The sequence below is a fragment of the Callorhinchus milii genome, unplaced genomic scaffold (genome assembly GCF_018977255.1).
Source record: "Callorhinchus milii isolate IMCB2004 unplaced genomic scaffold, IMCB_Cmil_1.0 Scaffold9, whole genome shotgun sequence".
In the NCBI taxonomy this organism is placed as follows: domain Eukaryota; kingdom Metazoa; phylum Chordata; class Chondrichthyes; order Chimaeriformes; family Callorhinchidae; genus Callorhinchus; species Callorhinchus milii.
Window position 1 is genome coordinate 806,268 of NW_024704750.1, and position 19,964 is coordinate 826,231.

A 19,964-nucleotide genomic window follows, 5' to 3' on the forward strand; every position below is an offset into this window, starting at 1 on the left:
TTTTTCTTGAGGGATTATTATCAGGCGTGGGGAGTAAGGAAACTTGCCCAAGGTTTCGCTCTGCCGGGAATCAAACCCAGGTCTCTTGCTTGCGAGATGAGTGCTCTAACCACTGAAACCACAAAATCCCACGGTGCTGTTTGAAAAGAGAGGGGAGATTCTCCTGGTGTCCTTCTCCGACAAATGACAATTCCCCCTCCACTATCCATTCACTTTAATAATAACAATGATAATAATCCTTGCATTTGATACAGCGCCTTATCACGTCGTTGAGACGTCTCAAAGTGCTTCAGAGGGTATATTGTAAAGTGTAGTGACTATGTATTTTGTGGTGTAGTCAACTAGGACACGTTGGGATTTACTATTTGCACATTGTTTTATAATTCTGGCAATTTATTGCGACTTGTTTGACCGTGAAGCCCTGGTGTGATGGTGGATGTTACTGAGCCCGATAAGTGGTAATGAGCTACAGGTATATTTGCATAATGACTGTTCAACTATAAATGAATGGTTTGCAGAGGAATCTCCTGCCTGGGCTAGAGTTAGTCGCTGTTTGTTATTTATGCAGGTTAATTGGGGTGATCAGAAAAATGTAATCCAGGGTCTGATGGCAGCTTCACTAAAATTCCACCTGATCTTAGACTGCAGAACCACTGTTCCCTTAAAGTTTAGCAATTGTGGAGAATTGTTCTTGCTGCAGCTTTTGAAATAAAGACAAAGTTGACATTTATTTTCACAGTTTGGTGTGATCTTTCATTTTAAGACAAAGAGTAGCTAAGAAGCAACAAGATTGAGACTGGGTAGAATTTCAAGCCTCCGATTGCTTCCAAGAAGGTTGCCAATGTATAGGAATGGTTGGGTGGTTTAGCAGTGACGATCGGTGCGCTGACATGTCGGGAAGTGCTTTGAGACATCTTGACGACGTGATAAGGTGCTATAGTATATCAATGCAAGGATTATTATTGTTGTTGTAGGGGAACGCAACAGTTAGGGACTGTCAGGGACTGTTTTAGCATTGGTTCGGGCTGTGGTTCGGCTGCTTCTGTTATGGTTATGAATAAAGATCAAGACACCCAGAGAGGTCAGGTCGTTGGTGGCCTACACTCCACGCTGGAATGGCTGCACACTATCTGTGTGATTGTCACTTTCCCGTCAACACTCCCCACAGCGTGCTGCACTTCAGGAAGGGGGAAAGCCTGAGTTGATGTTGGTACAGCGGTCAGTTTATCATAGGTGATGCAAATCCAGCCTCTGCTACCTGGCCTGACAGAGAGAGCAATGGCAGGTGCTTAGTGTTGATAAGAACCTGTGTGATGAGCGTAGCTGTGCTGCCCACAGAGAGAATAAGATTTGTGTGCATCTCTAACCTGGAGCTGTGTTTCTCACAGAGAGGTTACGGTATGTGTGTCTAGCAGTCTCCCAAATAAAATCGGTTCCTCATTCGGTGGCTGTTATTTGTAAATTGGCTGCCACGTTCGCCCACAAAATTCACAGAGTCAACAACAACAAGTATTTATATAGTGCCGCTCACTTAGGGTAGTGTTCCACAGCGCTTGACAGTAGTGGAGCACGACGCCGAGCCGGGGAAGGGTTTGGTGACTGTAGGCACAGTCGAAGAGGAACGTCTGAAGATGGGGAAGGCAGAGGGACAGATACAGTAAAATCCTGTGAGGTGTTTTGAGACATCTCGACGGGTGATAAGACACTGTATCAAATGCAAGGATTATTAGTAGTATCAACTGGAGTTGAATACTGCCCATAGGGAGGTTAGAATGTCTCTGGTATCTCTATCCTAGAGTTGTGCACTATCCACCGAGAGGTGAGGGTGTGCGTGTCTCTCTCTAACCAGCTGTGGAAGATCGGTCAATATGAGAATGAGATACCTGTAATGTAGTGTACAAGCTTGGTAGGATTTGGGTCTCAAAAGTGCTCCAAAAGCTGTGTAATCCCTTAATGGTGAGTTTCTGCCAATAAAAGTACAACAGCAAAATTACATATGTATAAGCACACACCATTAGTTCATAATAAGCACCGATTTTTACTAAAATTAATTTGCAAATGTTTCCTAAAGCGGAAGCAGAGTGTGCTTAAAGCCATGAAAGGTTTAAGTCATTGTTGGCTACATTGATCCCCTCTTTGCTTGGCTCTGACCTGGTGGGCGAGGGCGGGAGTCTGTGAGGTCACTGAATTCTGTGGGCTTTTTAAAATGCAAATACATTGTCAAAGTGAAACTTGTTGCATTGCGTAATGCACCCTAACCAACCATGCATTTGCATAAAAGGTCAGAGTAGCAACAAGATTAATAAAAGGGCCATGATCAAAATCTACTCTGCACACACACACACAAAACGCAATGGACATCCTGCGTCAGCTTGGCTCAGTCGCTATCATGCCCGGCTCAGAGTCAGAAGGATGAGGGGTCAAGCCCTCACTTGGGGGACTTTGAACTCGTATAGTCTCAACTGTGACATTCCAGTGCGTTGCTGCATTGTCGGAGGCGCTGTCCTCCGGATGACACGTCGAACTGAGGTGCGTCTGTGCCTGTTCAAGGGGATGTTAAAGATCCCCAAAATACTACTCCGACAATATGGTTCATCCCTCCCTCCCCCCAGTACTACATTGTCAACTCATGGACTATTGTGAACTCAAAGTCCCCAATAGAGGCCTCAAACCCACAACCTTCAGGCTCGGAGGTGAGAGACTTACCAACTGGGCCAGACTGTGCACTCGCTCACTCCGTACATTACTCATTCTCCAGGCTTGTGGTGTTGCCACGTGCCCTGTTCACAGCTATCACACCAAGCCAGGTTTGTGCAGTGCAAATTCATCACATTCTGTGGCAATGCTTCATTAGCTAAGATTCACTGAGCGCTCTTTAACATTTCCAGCGGTTCCAACATTTACTGCTCACTAGGGACCTCGAGCTACTCAGTCTCGCTTCATTAAAGTCCGCTGACTTGCACCATAAAATGATTGCTGAGTTTAGCCTGTTTCACAGCCCGTGTTTAATTAATCCGATCTCCAGACAGTGTCAGCGCAGGTTGATTTGCTCGTAGTGTGCTTTATTCCCAGTAAAACTCTTGCGTTGGGTAATGTGAGAACAGTGCAAAAGACCCATGTTGTATTGGATAAGCGCTCCAGGATGCTACTCCGCATGAAGAACCCTATATAAATGCAAATTGTTATTGTTGTTGGATAGCAGCCCAGAGTGACCACTGGTGAGAAGTTGTGATTTTAGGTGGTCCTCTGTGACCAGAAAAGGCACCGTGGCCCACTTTGAGTTGAAGGTGCTGTGTTTAGTTGAGAGGGGGGCATGGATGTGTGAACAGAGCCTTGGATGAGCAGATGTGTTTGTGCAGTGATGGTGAGGCCTAGTAATGGCACGACAGTGCCTGTCACTGAGTGGCTCTAGCTTACACAAGGACTTGAGTCTATCACAGTTGGTATCTGGTATAAGGAAAAGCAACAGGGGGCCCTGTTCCAAACAGCTGCATTGAATAAATAGGACGCTTCCTTTTAATATCTGGCTCCCAGCACAAATTCAACCTTGATCAACTTCCATCTGCAGAGGGTAAGCGACAAATGTATCTGCTCGTCTGGTGTCACTGATTTACTGACCAACGGAGTTTCATCCCTACTGAACGTTCATCTGTTCTCCGTCGCTGGCTCGGATAGCTGGAAAATCAGTTAAATCAGTTAAACGTCTGTTTCTATTTTCTGTGGTGGTTATTCTCCCCTCCCGTCCCCTCCAGACACACACACCACACTCACACGCAGCCACACACACACTCACACCACACACACACCTCTCCCCATCTGCCTGCTATCTGAAACATTGTGTGTATAATTTCAGCCACGGCAAACATGCCCTGGCTGATAGTTTTCTTTAACATCTCATCCGAAGGATGGCACCTCAGTCATTGCAGTGCTAATTCCTCTTCCTGCCCACCTCTCCCCATTACTGCACTGGACCGTCAGTTTAGACTATGTGAGTTAAAATTACAGTTGTGGGTCTTGAATCCACAGCCTTTTAACTTGACAGGCGAGAGTCAGGTTTAATGACTGGAGATTGAACCCGAGACGCTTTGGTCTATACTGTACGTCTCGACTTCACACAGCTTTACCTAATGAGCCATTGGGTGGGGAGTGGTGGGGGAGATGCCAACTGTTTTCAGTAAATGGACGTTCACAGTGTGCCATATGGATAATATAAGTGAATTTCTGCAAGGCAGAGCAGTGCATTTCTAGGTATTTCACTGGAGCTATTTGCAGTCAGCGAGCTTTATAATGAGCTATTAAATTGCCCATTATAGTGAAGAATTTCTGGATCAGCATTTGCGAGGGGTCAGGAGCTGGGGCGATTAATTTGCTGTAAGTTTGGATTGTCGGCGGAACGGGAGACCTGAATTACCCTAATTATTGTTCCACTTGAGGAAACCAAAGCTTTATCCTGAGCACGCACGTCAAAACTCATTTTCTACACGTCTGATTCAAAATGATAACTAGGTCATTCTGGGCAAGATTTGCATGAAATATAATAATAATCCTTAGGTGCGATTAGAGCACCTTTCATTTTCAGCACGTCTCAAAGCGCTTCAAAGCATCCACTGTGAAGTGGAGTGACTGTATGTTTTATAGGTGATTGCAGCAGCCAGTTTGCGAGCAGTGTCCCACACACAGCCACAAAGTGAACGACTGGTTTTATTTGGGGGATCTTTAACGTTTAATGAACAGGCAGATGGCACTTCTGTTTGATGTCTCACCCAAAGGACATCCGGCTCCGACAATGATGGCGCACCCACCCCCAACACTGTATCGGAGCACCATCTTGGATTATGTGAGTTCAAAGTTCCGATGTGAGGCTTGAACTCACAGTCTTGTGACTCAGAGGTGAGAGTGCTACCGACTGAGCCTGGCCGACACATAGCATCAGTTTAAGTGCTCTGAGATGCTGCCTTGTGGGCACTTTATATATGCAAGTTGTTGTTCTCATAAGCAAAAATAGGTTTGTCCCCACTTGGATGGTAGTCAAATGACCTGGTGTATTCACATTCCACCCCAGTGTCTTCCCAAACGACAGTTGTGTATTCAGCGGGATTCAGATTTTAATCTCTTAATGCTGAATCAGTCTCTAATCATGTTAGTTTGTATGTATGCTTCTATTGAGAGTTTTCAGATAGGCTGACATGAAGGAACATATGCTCTCGTCTCTCTCTCTCTTTCTGTCTCTCTCATTGTCGTGTGTTGGGTTCTGTTAATCTGCCTTGGATGTTCTGATGGTCTGGCGTTGCTTAAATCTAATCTGCATTGATTCTTCCCCTCGCTGCCTGCTGGAGCCAAATGGATTGGATTAGATTTCCCACAGTTGACCTCAGGACAATTAGGCAGAGAACTCAATTGTTGTGCAGTATCTTCACCCTGGGACAGCCAGAATTCTGTCAGCTTCACCTGCAGTTACTCTCCTGTCTGTTTTATTGGAAGGCAAGTCTAATTTTTTCTGTGTAGTGCAGTGACTGGGTATTTTGTAGGCAAACAAGATGGGCAGTTTGCACACAGCAGGCAGTGCAGCTGGATGAGTGTTGGCCTGGATGCCAAGAGAAACTCCCTTTCTGACTTCACACAGTGAGTGACCTGGGGTTTCTGACCCCACCTAAAAGACGAGCAAATTGGACCTTGCTTTAACTCTGTCTCCTCCAACCGGTTCAATTGATATCTCGGTTGGGATTGTCTGCAGTTTGGGGAGGTTGGTTAGACCAGCCCACAGATTGTTGTCAGTGTGTTTATTCTCAGGTGGGTTTGAGGCAATGCAGAAGGCCCTTGGCTTCAGATAGGGAGGACTCAGGGGTGAGCTGGGATAGGGTTACTCTGACCTCTGGCATTTCAGGGTCAAACCAGTTCCTACTCAGGCTCCGTTTACTTTTGGGCAACAAGAAGTGAACTGCACAATTTGAAGTCTACTTAAATGAATCTTCCCATCATTCACTCCCAGCCCAGCCACGATTCCCTGGAGTAAGATACACAATGCTTGCATTTGGGATAGGTTCCTATCCAGAGTACTTCACAGGGTTTTACTGTGAAGTGTAATGACTGCGTAAAATAATAATCTTTGCATTTGATTCCAGCGCCTTATCACGTCATTGGGACATCTCAAAGCGCTTCACAGCATATACTGTAAAGTGAATTGACTGTATATTTTGTGGGCAAGTGTGTGTGTGGTGGAGGTTAGAATAAAACAATCATTGGTTGGCTACTTCTCTATAGTTGCAATATATTCATTCATTCATTCACTCACTATTTTTGTAATTCAATGTACTGTGTATATATAATATATATATTTAAAAACTATTAAAGACGCTTTTATCTTTGTTTTAAGATGAAAGCAGTGGAATTACTCGTCCCCAATGCAAGTGTGTGGGTTTATACTGAACGGAGCACTTTACTCTGTGTTGTTCTTCTTCCTGCAAATAGAAGTGACGACTGCTCTTCCTCCACAGAAAACTGGGAGGGAAGTAAAGGCTGATAGCCGGTTACATTCAATAAGCCAGCTGCCAGAGAGCCTTTCAGTGACTGAGAAAGGAGCAAGATTAGTCTGGATCAAGAAGCCCCTTTGGCTCAACTGATCTCATCCTTCCAGAACACCCACCCCATCACCCCCTCAACACTGCATCAAGCTGCTTTTTAAATGAATTAGTGTCCTGGCCTCTACCTCCTTTCCTGGCAACCCGTTCCAGTCGTTGATTACCTTCTGGATAAACTTCCTGGTGCCTGTCTTGAAATTGCCCTTTACAACTCTTATATTGTGCTCTGCCAGTTTTCTCTCATTTGTTTCTGTTGATCTCTTGACTCCTTAAAGCTTTGGAATGCAGCCTCCCCACCCCCAGCGCTGCATTGGAGCGTCAGCCTAGACTATACGAGTTCAAAGTACCGGACGTGGGGGCTTGAACCCACAACCTTCTGACTCTGATGGGCAAGAGCTACTGACTGCGCCAGGCTGACATCTAAAGTTGCCCTGTGTTGTTGCAATATCGAGTGGTGGAGCTTCCTGGCTTGGTGGATGGTTACCATGCTTTGGTGCTCATGTGATAATGGAGTGTAACTCTCACTGTGCACTTCTGTAATGGCAGCTGTGAGGGTAGAGGAGGAAACCGCATGTCCCATCTGCCTGGCTGGAGATGTGTGGGCCACATCTGCCCAAAGCCTCCCTCTGGTTCAGTCCTTGGCTGCCTAGTGCTTCAGATCCATCTGCTTTCCCTCGATATAGACTCCCTCCTGCTTCCTGCACACCCCCACCTCCTCTCTGATATTCCTCTTGTCTATCTGACGTGAGCACTTCACTCCCTCTTGATATAAAGGAGGTGATTGTGAGGATTATAAAAAGAAAAGAAAACCATTCGTTTCATGGCTGTTTGTGGGACCCTGCTGTACGCAACTGGCTGCCACGGTTCGTCTATGGATACACCGCCACTCCACTTTACAGTGTCTCCTGTGAAATACTTTGAGACATCTCAACGACTTGATAAGGTACTGTATCAAATGCAAGGACTATTATTAATAAGACCATAATTTCTGCATTTGGTACAGAGCCTTTCATGTTGGAAGGACAACTCAATGTGTTTCACAGGATTTCTCTGTGAAACAGAGTGGCTATGTTTGCCTATAAAGTACCACTTTACAATGGGCTTTGACGTCCTCCCTATTCTGTGAAAGGTGCTGTACCAAATGGAAGGGTTGCCATTTGTATTTTATTTCACATGTAGGTGGCATCAATATGTGGAATTCTCATTCCACTTTGGGTACTCTTAAGCATGGTGATGGGTTTCCCTTTGTGTAGACACTCGGCTGATTATTACAAAAAAATAATTCCCACTGGTGGGTGGGTCAGTAACCCGAGGACACCGATTTAACATAGTTGTTAAAAGAAACAGAGGGGAGGTGAGGAGAAATTTTTTCACACAGCGAGTTGTTGGAATCTGGAATGCATTACCTGAAAGGATGGTGGAAGCCGATTCAATAACAACTTTTAAGCGAGAAATAGATAATTATTTGGGGAGGACAAGTTTGCAGGGCTATGGGGAAAAAGCGGGGGAGTCGGATTTAATTGGAAGTTATTTTCAAAGACCCGGCACAGATACGAAGAGGCGAATGCCCTCCTTCTGTGTTGTATAATTTTATGATTCTATAATACCAGAATTTTGGAAACAAATCTCTCACGAAAATACTGGTTTGTGTGATGAATTACAATGGAGTGAGTTCCTAAAAGTATATGAAGAAAATATAATAATACTCCTTACATTTGATGTAGCACCTTATCATGTTGTTGAGCTGTCTCAAAGTGCTTCAAAGAATATATTGTAAAGTGGATTGACTGTGTATTTTGTGAGTGTATGTGGAGTAAGGAAACTTGCCTATGATTTCACCCCGCCCGGAAATCAAACCCAGGATCTCTTCTTGGGAGGTGAGTGTACTAACCACTACGCTATGGGATTCCAAAGGTTGAAAAGGTTGAATAGTAGAGTAAGCTGTGATGGTATCATGTTTATAGACATCCAGAGGAACGGCTTACAGTGTCAGGGAGAGATTGAATGCACTTATATCAGTGAAAGATTGAAATGTCATTAAACACAGTGTGTGTCAGTTAAGTGTTTGCGATATCAATCTGTCCCTGAGAACCTGATGTTTGGGATCCAAGAATACCAGCATTTATTAGTTCTGCTACTGCCTGAATCATTACTTCATTGGAGACCTGGGCATCGTCAGGCTTCTGTGGGTCATGACTTCCCTGTGACGCTACCCCATGTGATGGTACTGTATAAATGCAAGTTGTTGTTGTTCTTCTTGATGGCTGCTCTTTGGAGTCCCATGAGGACTAAGGGAAAACTCCAGAGAAGCTCTCTTCCGCACCCACCCTCTCCATTCCACTCCCCTCCACTCGGGCCACCCTATCCATTAGGGCTTTGGTTTGCAGGGTTAACAGGAGCCGAGTGCCAGTGTTAACCTAATGCTCAGTTACTTGACACTCCCATCTTGCCAGGGTGGATCTCTCAAGCTGTTTAATTTACACGATTGCCCTGTTCCCATGTTGCTTGCCAAGTGATGCCCCCACCCCACCACCCAGCTTAGAATGAGTTTTTACAGGATAACTTCCTGTGTTGTTATGGCTGATCAAAAACAATATTAGCTCAGCTGCCTGGGAAGCCTGGTGTGGAAGGCAGATAGACGAGAGAAACGAGATAGTTTAGGGGAGGGGAATGTGAGGGTTGGGTGGGGGGTGGGCAGAGTCAAAACTGGGTAAACGCCTGACTTGTTATTCCTTCAGGATGAAATGTAAATGTTTGTGGAGGAGCTGGGGTTATTATCACCATCAACCTGGGTTTACAGGGATGATGACAATACACCCTACAGCTCTGATAGAATGGAGGTCGCAGGGGAAAGTTTAACTAAAGCAGTACTGGGCAGAAATGTTGCTTTTGTAATAAACAGGCAAACAGCTGAAGCATAAACACACAACATCCCCCTTAAAACTGTGTGGGGGCGGAGGCGGGGGAGTGGGGTCAGACAACAAACGCTGATTGTTCTGGTAGATATTAATAGATCCCATGATACTGCCTTGAAAAGAGAATTGGGTTTCTCCTGGTGTCCTGGTTGACTGTTCTCCCCCACCCACTTCCACAACACGATGTATGCCTGTGACGGGCTGGTCAGACGTCTTGAGTATTGGCAGGTCCTTTGGGTATGTAGTTGGCTGCCGCCGCATTATCCTTTTGGATGCAAAACAGAGCAGCCTGGATTGCTGTGTCTCTATTGTGTGTTCCTGGCTGAGTACGGGGCTATATTTAGAATCGCCTTCTGGTAGCCAGACTAACTCTGCAATGCTCCTGACACCTAATAATAATATACCTTGTATTTGATATAGCGCCTTATCACATCATCGAGACGTCTCAAAGTGTGTCACAGAACATATTGTGAAGTGTAGTAATTATGTATTTTGCTGGCGAAACGCGGTGGCCAATTGCGCACAGTAGTGTCACACAAACAGTCATGGATTAAGTGACCAAATTATTATTATTTTTTGAAGGGCTTACTACCTCTGGGAAAGCGATCCACCAATCGACTAACAACCGGGTTCCTACTTACTGCTAAGTAAACAAAGGCCTGTCAGCCTGGGTCGGTTGGTTAAGTATTCTCCCCTCTGAGTAAGAAGCTTATGGGTTCAAGCCCGACACCAGGACTTTGAGCTCACAGTCCAGGTTGATGCTCCAGTGCAGTGCTGGGGGTGTGGAAAGTTCTGCGTTGTAAGAGGCGCCACTCTCTCTCTCCCTCCCTCAATCCCTCCGCCTTGCCCCCTCACTCCTCACTTTCAAATCCCACCTAAAGACCTTTTTTGATGGTGCTTACGGTCACCTTCTCCCTCTCCCCCTGGCTCGGGGTCAGGCTCTGCCACAGTCAAGTGCTCTGGGATGCTACCCCGCGTGAAGTGCGCTATATAAATGCAAGTTATTGTTGCTGTTCTTAAAGTTGAGTGGAGACTGATCAGAGTCCAGCTACGGAGAAACACAGAAACACAGAGGATAAAGGGAAAATTCATGAATTTGGGGAAGAAGTGAATGAGCCATTAACACGTCGTGGAAGAGTACTAATGGAAAAACAATAGACCTGGAGACAGCGATAGGAAGTGAAGCAATCAGTGAGGCAGAGAGAGACACAGGGAGAGAGAATACAGAGCACAACTCTGGGGAATGGTCTGGAGTGGAACAAAACCTAATGTCTCAACAATAACAGCAGCTTGCATTTACATAGCAGCTTTCATGCAGCATTAACACCTCAAAGTGCTTCACAGGGTTGTGGATCACTTGAGCAGTGAGCAGGGTGGTCAGCTGAGTGTCTGACACAGACAGAAACCCATCATCGTGGTCAAGAAGAATGGAAACCAGACTGAGAATTTCACATGTGGAGGCCACCAATGGCTGGAGATTTCCCTGTGTTTGGAATGGAATTTGCACTCTCTCTGTCTGTCTCTGGAGGGGACCAAATCTCAGAGAGTAGGAGACGGAGGTTGCTGAGAGTCGATGCTTTTTTGGGGGGGAGGGGCAACAACAATAACAACAACAACGTCCCAAGGCGCTGGACAACCAAGGTTTGGACCTGAGCTGGGGGTTGGGATCAGGAGGGGTGGAGGGCAAGGAGGGTTGGGTTGCAGGGTGACCGACAACAACATCTTGCTTTTCGTTTGCACCCTTCGCACAGGGTAGCGGTCCAGAATTGGAGGAGGGAGGGGTAAGGAGACTTTTGAAAATGTGGGAGGATAACGGTTAAACTCCACCTCTTCACACTAATGGTTGAACATCTTAAACACAGGAAGTCACAGTGAGAGATCCCATGGAAAAGATATGATCTCACCTCCATCCCCCCCCCCCCCGGCCACCCTTTGCAAACCAATTACGTCTCAAGAAGAGCAATGACTGTGAGTTCAGGGCTGTGTGCTGTGGTGGTGTTAGAGGGAACGGAAGGAAATCTATTTACTCCTTCACTCTGCAAACTTATCAGTAATTTCTGCCACATGCAAAGTCAACATGTCTGAGAACAGTTAACGTTTCAAGGCTGTGGATGCAAGTCTCCAGCCAGAATCTGATTTAACCCTTGCTTTATTTCTTCAGTACAGACACTTTATCACATCACACCATCTCAACAACAACAATACCTTGCATTTACACAGCGCTCCTCACTCAGGGTAGCGTCCCAGAGCGCTTGATAGTGGCAGAACACAACACCGAGCCAGAGGGAGGAGGGAGGCGATCGTAGGCACGGTCGAAGAGGAATATCTTCTGGTGGGACTTGTACATGGGGAAGAAGGGGCGGAGGGATAGAGGGGGAGAGTTCCAGAGTTTCGGGGCATGTAGTGTTAGGCATTTCCCTAAAGTGTAGAAGTGATTGTGCGCACATTGGCCACCTACAAAATGCACAGTCACTGCACTTTACAGCAGAATCCTATGAAACGCTTTGCGGCATTTCATTGACACAGTATGGCGCTGTATCAAATGCAAGGATTGTTAAGTCACCTGCTGCTCGTTTACTTTGTTGGGCTGGGTCTGTGAGCAGGAAAGGGTGGGACCATCTTAACTAACCCCCAGAGCAAAGAAGATCAAAAAGCCAAATAAACATGGGCATTGCTGAAATCCCAACCGGGCCACTGTGCCTGTCAGACCAGGTGGAGATACAGCAGCTGTGTAACTCTCTGGCCATCAGTCACCCAGGGCCTCGATCCAGGCTTCTACACTGAGGAGATGGCCCATTCTCCAATCATCCTCAACTCAGCCTCAGTCAGGGTCTTGTTAAAATTACTGGCTCTCGACCTGAGCGCCCCAGCCCACCACAAACCGCTCCATCATGCTCTTTTCCCCCACCACCCTTCCCCCGAGTTATAATATATGATGTAATATATAATACAGTAAAACCCGCTAAGTCTTATCATTATAAATGTATCGTCGCTGTCTGTGCAGGTGCTGGGGCAGGGGGAGTGGGGGGAGATTCAATATGGATAATTCCTTTACGTGTGGGAGAACCTGTCTGAGGTACTAAGTGAGTGTCTGCTTCAATAAAAAGCCAAGTCAATTATTTATAGACAGGTTACTGTGCTGGAAACCCTGTGGAGTGATTCAGACAAGTATTTTGTGGGCGAAATGCAGAAGTCAATTGCGCACAGCAGTGCCCCACAAACAGTCGTGGATTGAGTGATCACATTTTTTTGGGGGAGGGAATATTACTCTTATTAAGTAAATATTAAGTGAATTGAATGTACAGTATATTTTGTGGGCAAAATTCTAAATATTAGTATTCTAAAAGGGTGACCTCAGTACAGCAACAACAACTTGCATTTATACAGAGCCCTTCACACAGAGTAGTGTCTCTCTGGGGGGCTTAATGATAATGGAGTTTGACGCTGAGCAGAGGAGAGAGGGGAGGTGACCGTAGGTATGGTTGGTCTATCAGGAAGATCTTTAGGTGTAATGTGAAGACTTGACAAAGAGGAGGGGTCGAGGTGGAAGGGTTGAGGCAGGGAGGTTCAGAGGGTCGGGGGGGGGTGGAGGGGATCAGAGGGGTGGGGAAACTGCAGTGGCTAAAAGCACGGCCGCTGACGGCTTTTATTTTCATTTTTTTTTAAATCTTGTTTGCAAAGTGAGTGAGCCTTAAGGTTGTTAATGTATTTTTACAAAAGAAAGCCAGGCCATCAGGGAGCAGAGGGGACGTGATGCAGTGCGTAAGTTCCTGTCTCTGGTCTGTCGCTAATTCCCCGACGGGCAGGATAGCTTGCCTCAGAAGCTAAGCGAGTAATGGCTTCAATAAAAATCCACGTCAATTATTCAAAGGCATGGCAGAGATCTGATTGTGCTTGACTCTCATCAGTACACTAGAGACACATCTGCAGAGCAGCGACGGGGGCAGTGTGAAGCCATTGTGAAATCATGGCTGTTCAGAATTTATTCTGCTTACGGTTCACACTCTATCTCCCTGTGGCTCAGTTGGCCAAGATGCCTCTCCTGATGTGAGACTGAGCAGCATGAATAAACGTGAGTCATTCACTGTGTGGCTGTTTGTGGAACGCTCAGCCTGGCTCTCGCACGCCCAGTCAGAAGGTGGTGGGTTCATGCTGGGACTTTGAATTGACATAGTCTACAGCCAGGCTGATGCTCCGATGCAGTCCCGGATGGGGGGGGGTGGGGGGATTGTTTGAGATGCCTTCTTTCAGAGGAGATGTTAAACCGAGGCCCCGTCTGTGCTTGTTCAGCTGGATGTTGAAGATCCCACAGCGCTATTCAAAAAATGAAGGGAGTTTCTCTTAGGATCTCTGTGTCCTTGGGAGTTTATCCTTTTGATCCTTTTAAGTGCAGATAGTGGCAGTTCAAGCCAACAAGAACAACAACTTGCATTTACACAGCGTCCCTCACACAGGGTAACGCCCCTCACACAGGGTAACGCCCCTCACACAGGGTAACGCCCCTCACACGGGGTAACGCCCCTCACACAGGGTAACGCCCCTCACACAGGGTAACGCCCCTCACACGGGGTAACGCCCCTCACACGGGGTAACGCCCCTCACACAGGGTAACGCCCCTCACACTGGGTAACGCCCCTCACACTGGGTAACGCCCCTCACACTGGGTAACGCCCCTCACACAGGGTAACGCCCCTCACACAGGGTAACGCCCCTCACACGGGGTAACGTCCCGGAGGAGAGAGGGGAAGTGTTGCCAACGTTATTTGGCTGAGTGCGTGGTTAGTGCAGCGTCGATCTCCATTAGTTTTGCGGGGAAGGTGCTGATGTCCTCTCAGTGGGTGTCCTTATCCCTGTCAATCACTCGCTGGAGGAACAAAAGGAATATTCCACTCGTCATTGTACCGTTTGCACTCTGATCCCCGTCAGCAAAGCAGGAAGGAAGCAGTCCATGGGAAGTTCTTAGCTGTTGGAATCAGGGCATTTATCAAGGCTTTGATGTGGCTTTGAAGGGCTGGATTCTGTCTGATCTGTGGTATCAATTAATCTGAGTAGAGCTGGTACCTTTGACTAACCCCGATGAATTGACTGGCACAGATTCACCAGACAACAGGATATTTCCCACAAAATACGCAGTCACTACACTTTACAGTGTATCCTATGAAGTGCTTTGAGATATCTCAAAGACATGATAAGGCGCTATATCAAATGGAAGGATTATTATTATTATATTTTATATGGAGGAATACTCAGTCAAACTGAGGTTGTTTTCCACAGACCATATCACACGCACATGTGACAGGTGTTCACCCACTGCAGATCCCCCAATAGACATGAGAAAAGAGAAGGGAGTTTCAACTCAGCAATCCTCCGGATAAATCCCACATTCATGGCTGTTTGTGGGATCTTATAATAATAATCCTTGCATTTGATATAGCATCTTATCACTTAGGATATACTGTAAAGTATAGTGACTGTATATTTTGTGGGGGAAACGCTGCAGCTAATTACACACAGCAGCATCCCACAAACAGTGGTGGATTGAGTGACCAAATTATTAATATTATTTTATTTGAAGGGATTATTACTCCCAGAAAGTGATCCGCCAATCGACTAACAACCGGGTTCCTACTTACTGCTAGGTAAACAGAGGCATGTGGAGTAAGGAAACTTGCCATTAGGGTTCGCCCCGTCCGGGAATCGAACCCGGTTCCTCTCGCTTGCGAGGCAAGGGATCTAACCACAGAGCTATAGAACCTTGTAGTTGGCCCTCAAGTATACAGCCACGTGAGCCAGTTCCGATGCATTAAAGACTCTGTACAACCGCGAGCTCATTAACATGGGCTCCGTCATGTGAGCTACACACCTGGGAATCAGTCACGGGGTCAGTGCTGCTGGGTTTGCTGATCTGGCTGTAACTCATCATTTACCTCTGGCTGCCTGCAGTTGTTCGCTGATTCCTGAGTTGGTTCCAAACCAAAGCCTATTGACGTGGAGAAGCCAAACTCAGCTTTGATTTTTGAGTCAAAACTCACTTGGCTGGAAGTTTGCTCCACAGTAAGAGTTTTAGGCAGGATTAGACCATTGAACCATTCACCAAATATGCAGTCACTGCAGTTTGCAGTTAAAATAATCTTGTGAAGCACTTTGAAACATCTCGACGATGTGAAAAGGCGCTATATCAAATGCAAAGATTATTATTATTATTAAAACGTGGCTAAAAGATTTCTTTAAAGTTATTTTTGCAAACTCCCTGAATCCTTTTAATCTCCCGGAACTTGTCTAGTTCCATTTTGAAACTGTCTCCAGGTTGTTAAAAGTCTTTATAGTTTATAAACTTTATAGTTCTTTGTTCAACTCAAGGCCCAGTTTTACATAAGCATTAGCCCCACAAAACACACAGTCACTCCACTTGACAGTAAATACTGTGAAGCGCTTTGAGCTGTCTCGGCGAAGTGATTAGGCACTATGTCAAAGATTATTGCAGTGACAACAGCAACAACAACAACTTGCATTGATGTAGCCCCTTCAGGCAGGATAGCGTCTCGGAGCGCTGCACAGTGGCGGGGTTGGACACCAAGTGAGGGAGAGGGGGAGGAGAAGGTCATCATAGGCCCAATTGTTATTGTTTGTGAGAGGTTGGCTGGGTGGTAATTTCTGGGGGTGGGGGGGGAAGGCTGTAGATGTTTCACATTGCCGGTCCTCCTTTGTCACCCTGTTAGAGCTGCTCCAGGCTGAGGTGAACGAGGCTCCTTTAATTTGCTTTAATTCTTTAATAAGCCGCAGAAACAAGCGCCTTATGACGCGTCGCCTGGGTTTCCATAGAAAGTGACGAGCATGTGTTTGCCACTGCGCTTCAGTCTGAACAGAGAGAGGGCTTGGTATAATATTACAATAATTACTCTTAAATAATCAATACAATTAGTTAGTTCGGAGCTTGTGAGTCAGGAGTTAGTCAGGAGCTAGTCAGTTAGTAGATGCGTCTGATTTCCAGCAGCACAGAAGTTGCTAAACTTGTCCACTCAGAACACTTTGAACTCTTGGTGACAACACCAAGCTGTTCACATTGGGAGCACAGCGATCTGTACACAAACCAGGATTACCAGGTACTGAGAACAGTAATCCCCACCCCATCCCCACAGCCGGGGTGGTGGGGGGGTCGGTTCAGTAATTCCCTCACTAGACTGGCAGATGTAGAGAGCAGTCATCATCCCACTATTAGGCAGTGAGGCCAACAGAGCAGTAATCCCCTGATTATGCTGTCGGGCAGGGGGAGCCAGTAATTCCTCCCGCTACACTATCAGAGGTGAGGCTGACACAGCCAACCAGTGAGAGGCCAGTCAGGCTTTGGGATGCTCTCACTAAATCTCAAATAGAAAACAACTACATGCAGAGACACACACAAAGGGCTACAAATAATAAAGAAATAATCCTTGCACTTGATGCAGCTCCTTATCACTTTGTTGAGACGTCTCAAAGCATTTTGCAGAACATATTGTGAAGTGTAGTGACTATATTTTGTGGGCGAGTGAGGCCTGTGGATTCCTGGGTCTGCTTGGAGGAGCTGCCTTACTGGCCTGACTATAACAATAACCTTGCTCTCTTTACACAGATCCAGCCTCCACCTACATCAGACAACTGGAAAACAAGGTCAAACTGCTGGAGGAAGACAACAAGGTCTTGTCTCATGTAAGTCCCACCAACCGGCCGACATTGCTTGTGTTTGACTCCAGGTTTGCCAAAACGTGGCAGCCAATTGCACATAGCAGTGTACCACAAACAGTCGTGGATTGAGTGATCGCAATTTTTAGGCAAGTAAGGAAACTTGCCTAAGGTTTCAACCTGCCTGGGAATCGAACTTGAGCCCTCTCGCTTGCGAGACGAGTGCTTTAACCACTGAGCTACGGGACTCCACGGGCTATTAGGATGGTCAGGCAGGGGCACACGGGGAGACACTCCTCTCTCTTTCCCAGACGTGTCAGTGGGGATCTTTAACATAACATCCACCAGAGCAGGGTCCAGCACCTGAATAAATAGCTCATCTCTCTCCTGCAACCCCTCCCAACCCAACGTCCCCGTCATTGGCCAGATTGCTGTTAACATTGCTGGATCGTTTCCTGATGTCCAAGTGTCGGTGAAGAGAAACAACTTCCAATAACTGGTGCCATTGATTCTCAGAAGCCGACAACGTGTTGTTGGTGGCTGTCACCCGTCTCTCTGGCCTCATTGCCACCACCTTGGTTTGCCCTTGCTCTTGGCGTTACTAATAGAAACATATTGATGTGCTGCCTCATCGACTGGCTTTACTAATGGCCAGAGAGAGAGAGAGTGTGGTGGTTAGTGTTATTGGTAATACCAGAGGTGTTTTGTTTTTTGAACTAAAAACAATCAAGTCTGAATTGATTTTCACTTCAAATATTTTATTGAATAAAAATAAGGGAGAATATTGGGAGGGAGCAGGGAATGGGGTTAGAGTAGAGAGCTCCAGTGGTAGAGAGAGCGCTAGCACAGACATGATGGGGAGAGAACAGAGGAATGGGAATAGAGTATAGAGAGAGAAAGACACTAACTGTCTCAGGGACTATCTGGCTATGTTGGCACAGACTGAGGCTGGACCATGGGAACCTTTGCAAGTCGATGAAGGACTGCAGCCGCTGTCTCCTTGCTGTGGAGATCACGTCACCTGAACACAATGGAGGCATTGATATAGTGCCTTGGATCCCAGCCGCCCGGCTCTTTGTTTGGGCTTTACTACTGCTGTCAGATTGGTGACCTCCGAGCGAGTGGGTCCTCTTCCCCCTCCCCTCTTCCCTCCCCACTCTTCCTTAATTGAAACGCAATACACAGTCACTACGCTTTGCGGTGAATTCCGCCGAAGCAATTTAAGACGTCTCGACAACATAGTAAATGTGGGTTTATCATTATTATAAATTGTAGAACCTGCCAGAGCTTTGACTTGTTATAAACTGTGGTGGGTTGAAAGCCAGTGGAAACATTGATAAACAATAGCATCTCATCTTGGCCTCTGCCCCTTCGATTACGGTGAATTCAGAGCAACTGACAGCACGTTGAGATCATTCATGCATGCACGTCATTTTTCAAAGGAACCTGGTTGTTAGTCGATTGGCGGATCACTTTCCGGGAGTAATAACAACTCAAAAAAAAAAAATAATTTGGTCACTTCAATCCACGATTGTTTGTGGGGACGCTGTTGTGCGCAATTGGCTACCGTGTTGCGCCCACAAAATACACAGTCAATTCACTTTACAGTATATTCTGTGAAACGCCTTTACCTCCACATTCTCAGGCCTGTGCTACACCCTCCCCCACATTCTACCCTACCCCACCATCGTTAGCTGACTTTTCAGCCTCTATGCCCTCTGCTATCTGAAGCTCTGCTCCCCAAACCCCTCAATCCTTGTCTATAAAACCCTCCCCAACCCATCTCCGTGACCACCTCTCTCATGCCTTGTAAAGTGTTCCAACATATTATCTGACATGAGAGGAGTTATGCAGGTGTAAGTTGTTGCCCCAACTCTGGGCCACAGACATCTCCTTTCTCTGACTTGGTACATTACTAAAGAGCGTCCTGTTCCTCTCTGCAGCACTCGAGCACTTGTGATCTGAAGGGGATTCGCAAGTCCTTCTCCGCTCCGTTCCAGCCGGAACCTCAGCATTTGTCTCCGCTGCTGCCTCCCTTCCAAGAGCCTGTACAGAACGTGAGTCAGAACAAAAATAAATATCTGTTTATGTATCAGCCCGGCTCAGTGTGTGTCAGCCCGGCTCAGTGTGTGTCAGTGTGTGTCAGCCCGGCTCAGTGTGTGTCAGTGTGTGTCAGCCCGGCTCAGTGTATGTCAGCCTGGCTCAGTCGCTCGCTCTCTCTCCTCGTGATTCACAAGGTTGTGGGTTCAAGCCCCCATGTCTGGAATTGGAATTACACAGCCCGGCTCAGTGTGGGTCAGCCCGGCTCAGCGTGTGTCAGCCCGGCTCAGTGTGTGTCAGCCCGGCTCAGCGTGTGTCAGCCCGGCTCAGCGTGTGTCAGCCCGGTTCAGTGTGTGTCAGCCTGGTTCAGTGTGTGTCAGCCTGGTTCACTGTGTGTCAGCCTGGTTCACTGTGTGTCAGCCCGGCTCAGGGTGTGTCAGCCCGGCTCAGTGTGTGTCAGCCCGGCTCAGTGTGGGTCAGCCCGGCTCAGCGTGTGTCAGCCCGGCTCAGGGTGTGTCAGCCCGGCTCAGCGTGTGTCAGCCCGGCTCAGCGTGTGTCAGCCCGGCTCAGCGTGTGTCAGCCCGGCTCAGCGTGTGTCAGCCTGGTTCAGTGTGTGTCAGCCTGGTTCAGTGTGTGTCAGCCTGGTTCACTGTGTGTCAGCCCGGCTCAGGGTGTGTCAGCCCGGCTCAGCGTGTGTCAGCCCGGCTCAGCGTGTGTCAGCCCGGCTCAGCGTGTGTCAGCCCGGCTCAGTGTATGTCTGCTTGGCTCAGTC

General features: G+C 47.0%; 1 protein-coding gene across 1 annotated transcript in view; it reads left to right on the forward strand.

Annotated features, from left to right (window-relative positions):
• Window positions 1-19,964, forward strand: part of ccdc85ca (coiled-coil domain containing 85C, a) — a 46,551-nt gene that overhangs the window by 20,862 nt on the left and 5,725 nt on the right. The window contains exons 2-3 of the mRNA XM_007908530.2: window positions 17,103-17,179; window positions 19,096-19,209. Coding sequence (XP_007906721.1) covers window positions 17,103-17,179; window positions 19,096-19,209 — 191 coding nt within the window. The remainder of the gene's footprint in view (window positions 1-17,102; window positions 17,180-19,095; window positions 19,210-19,964) is intronic.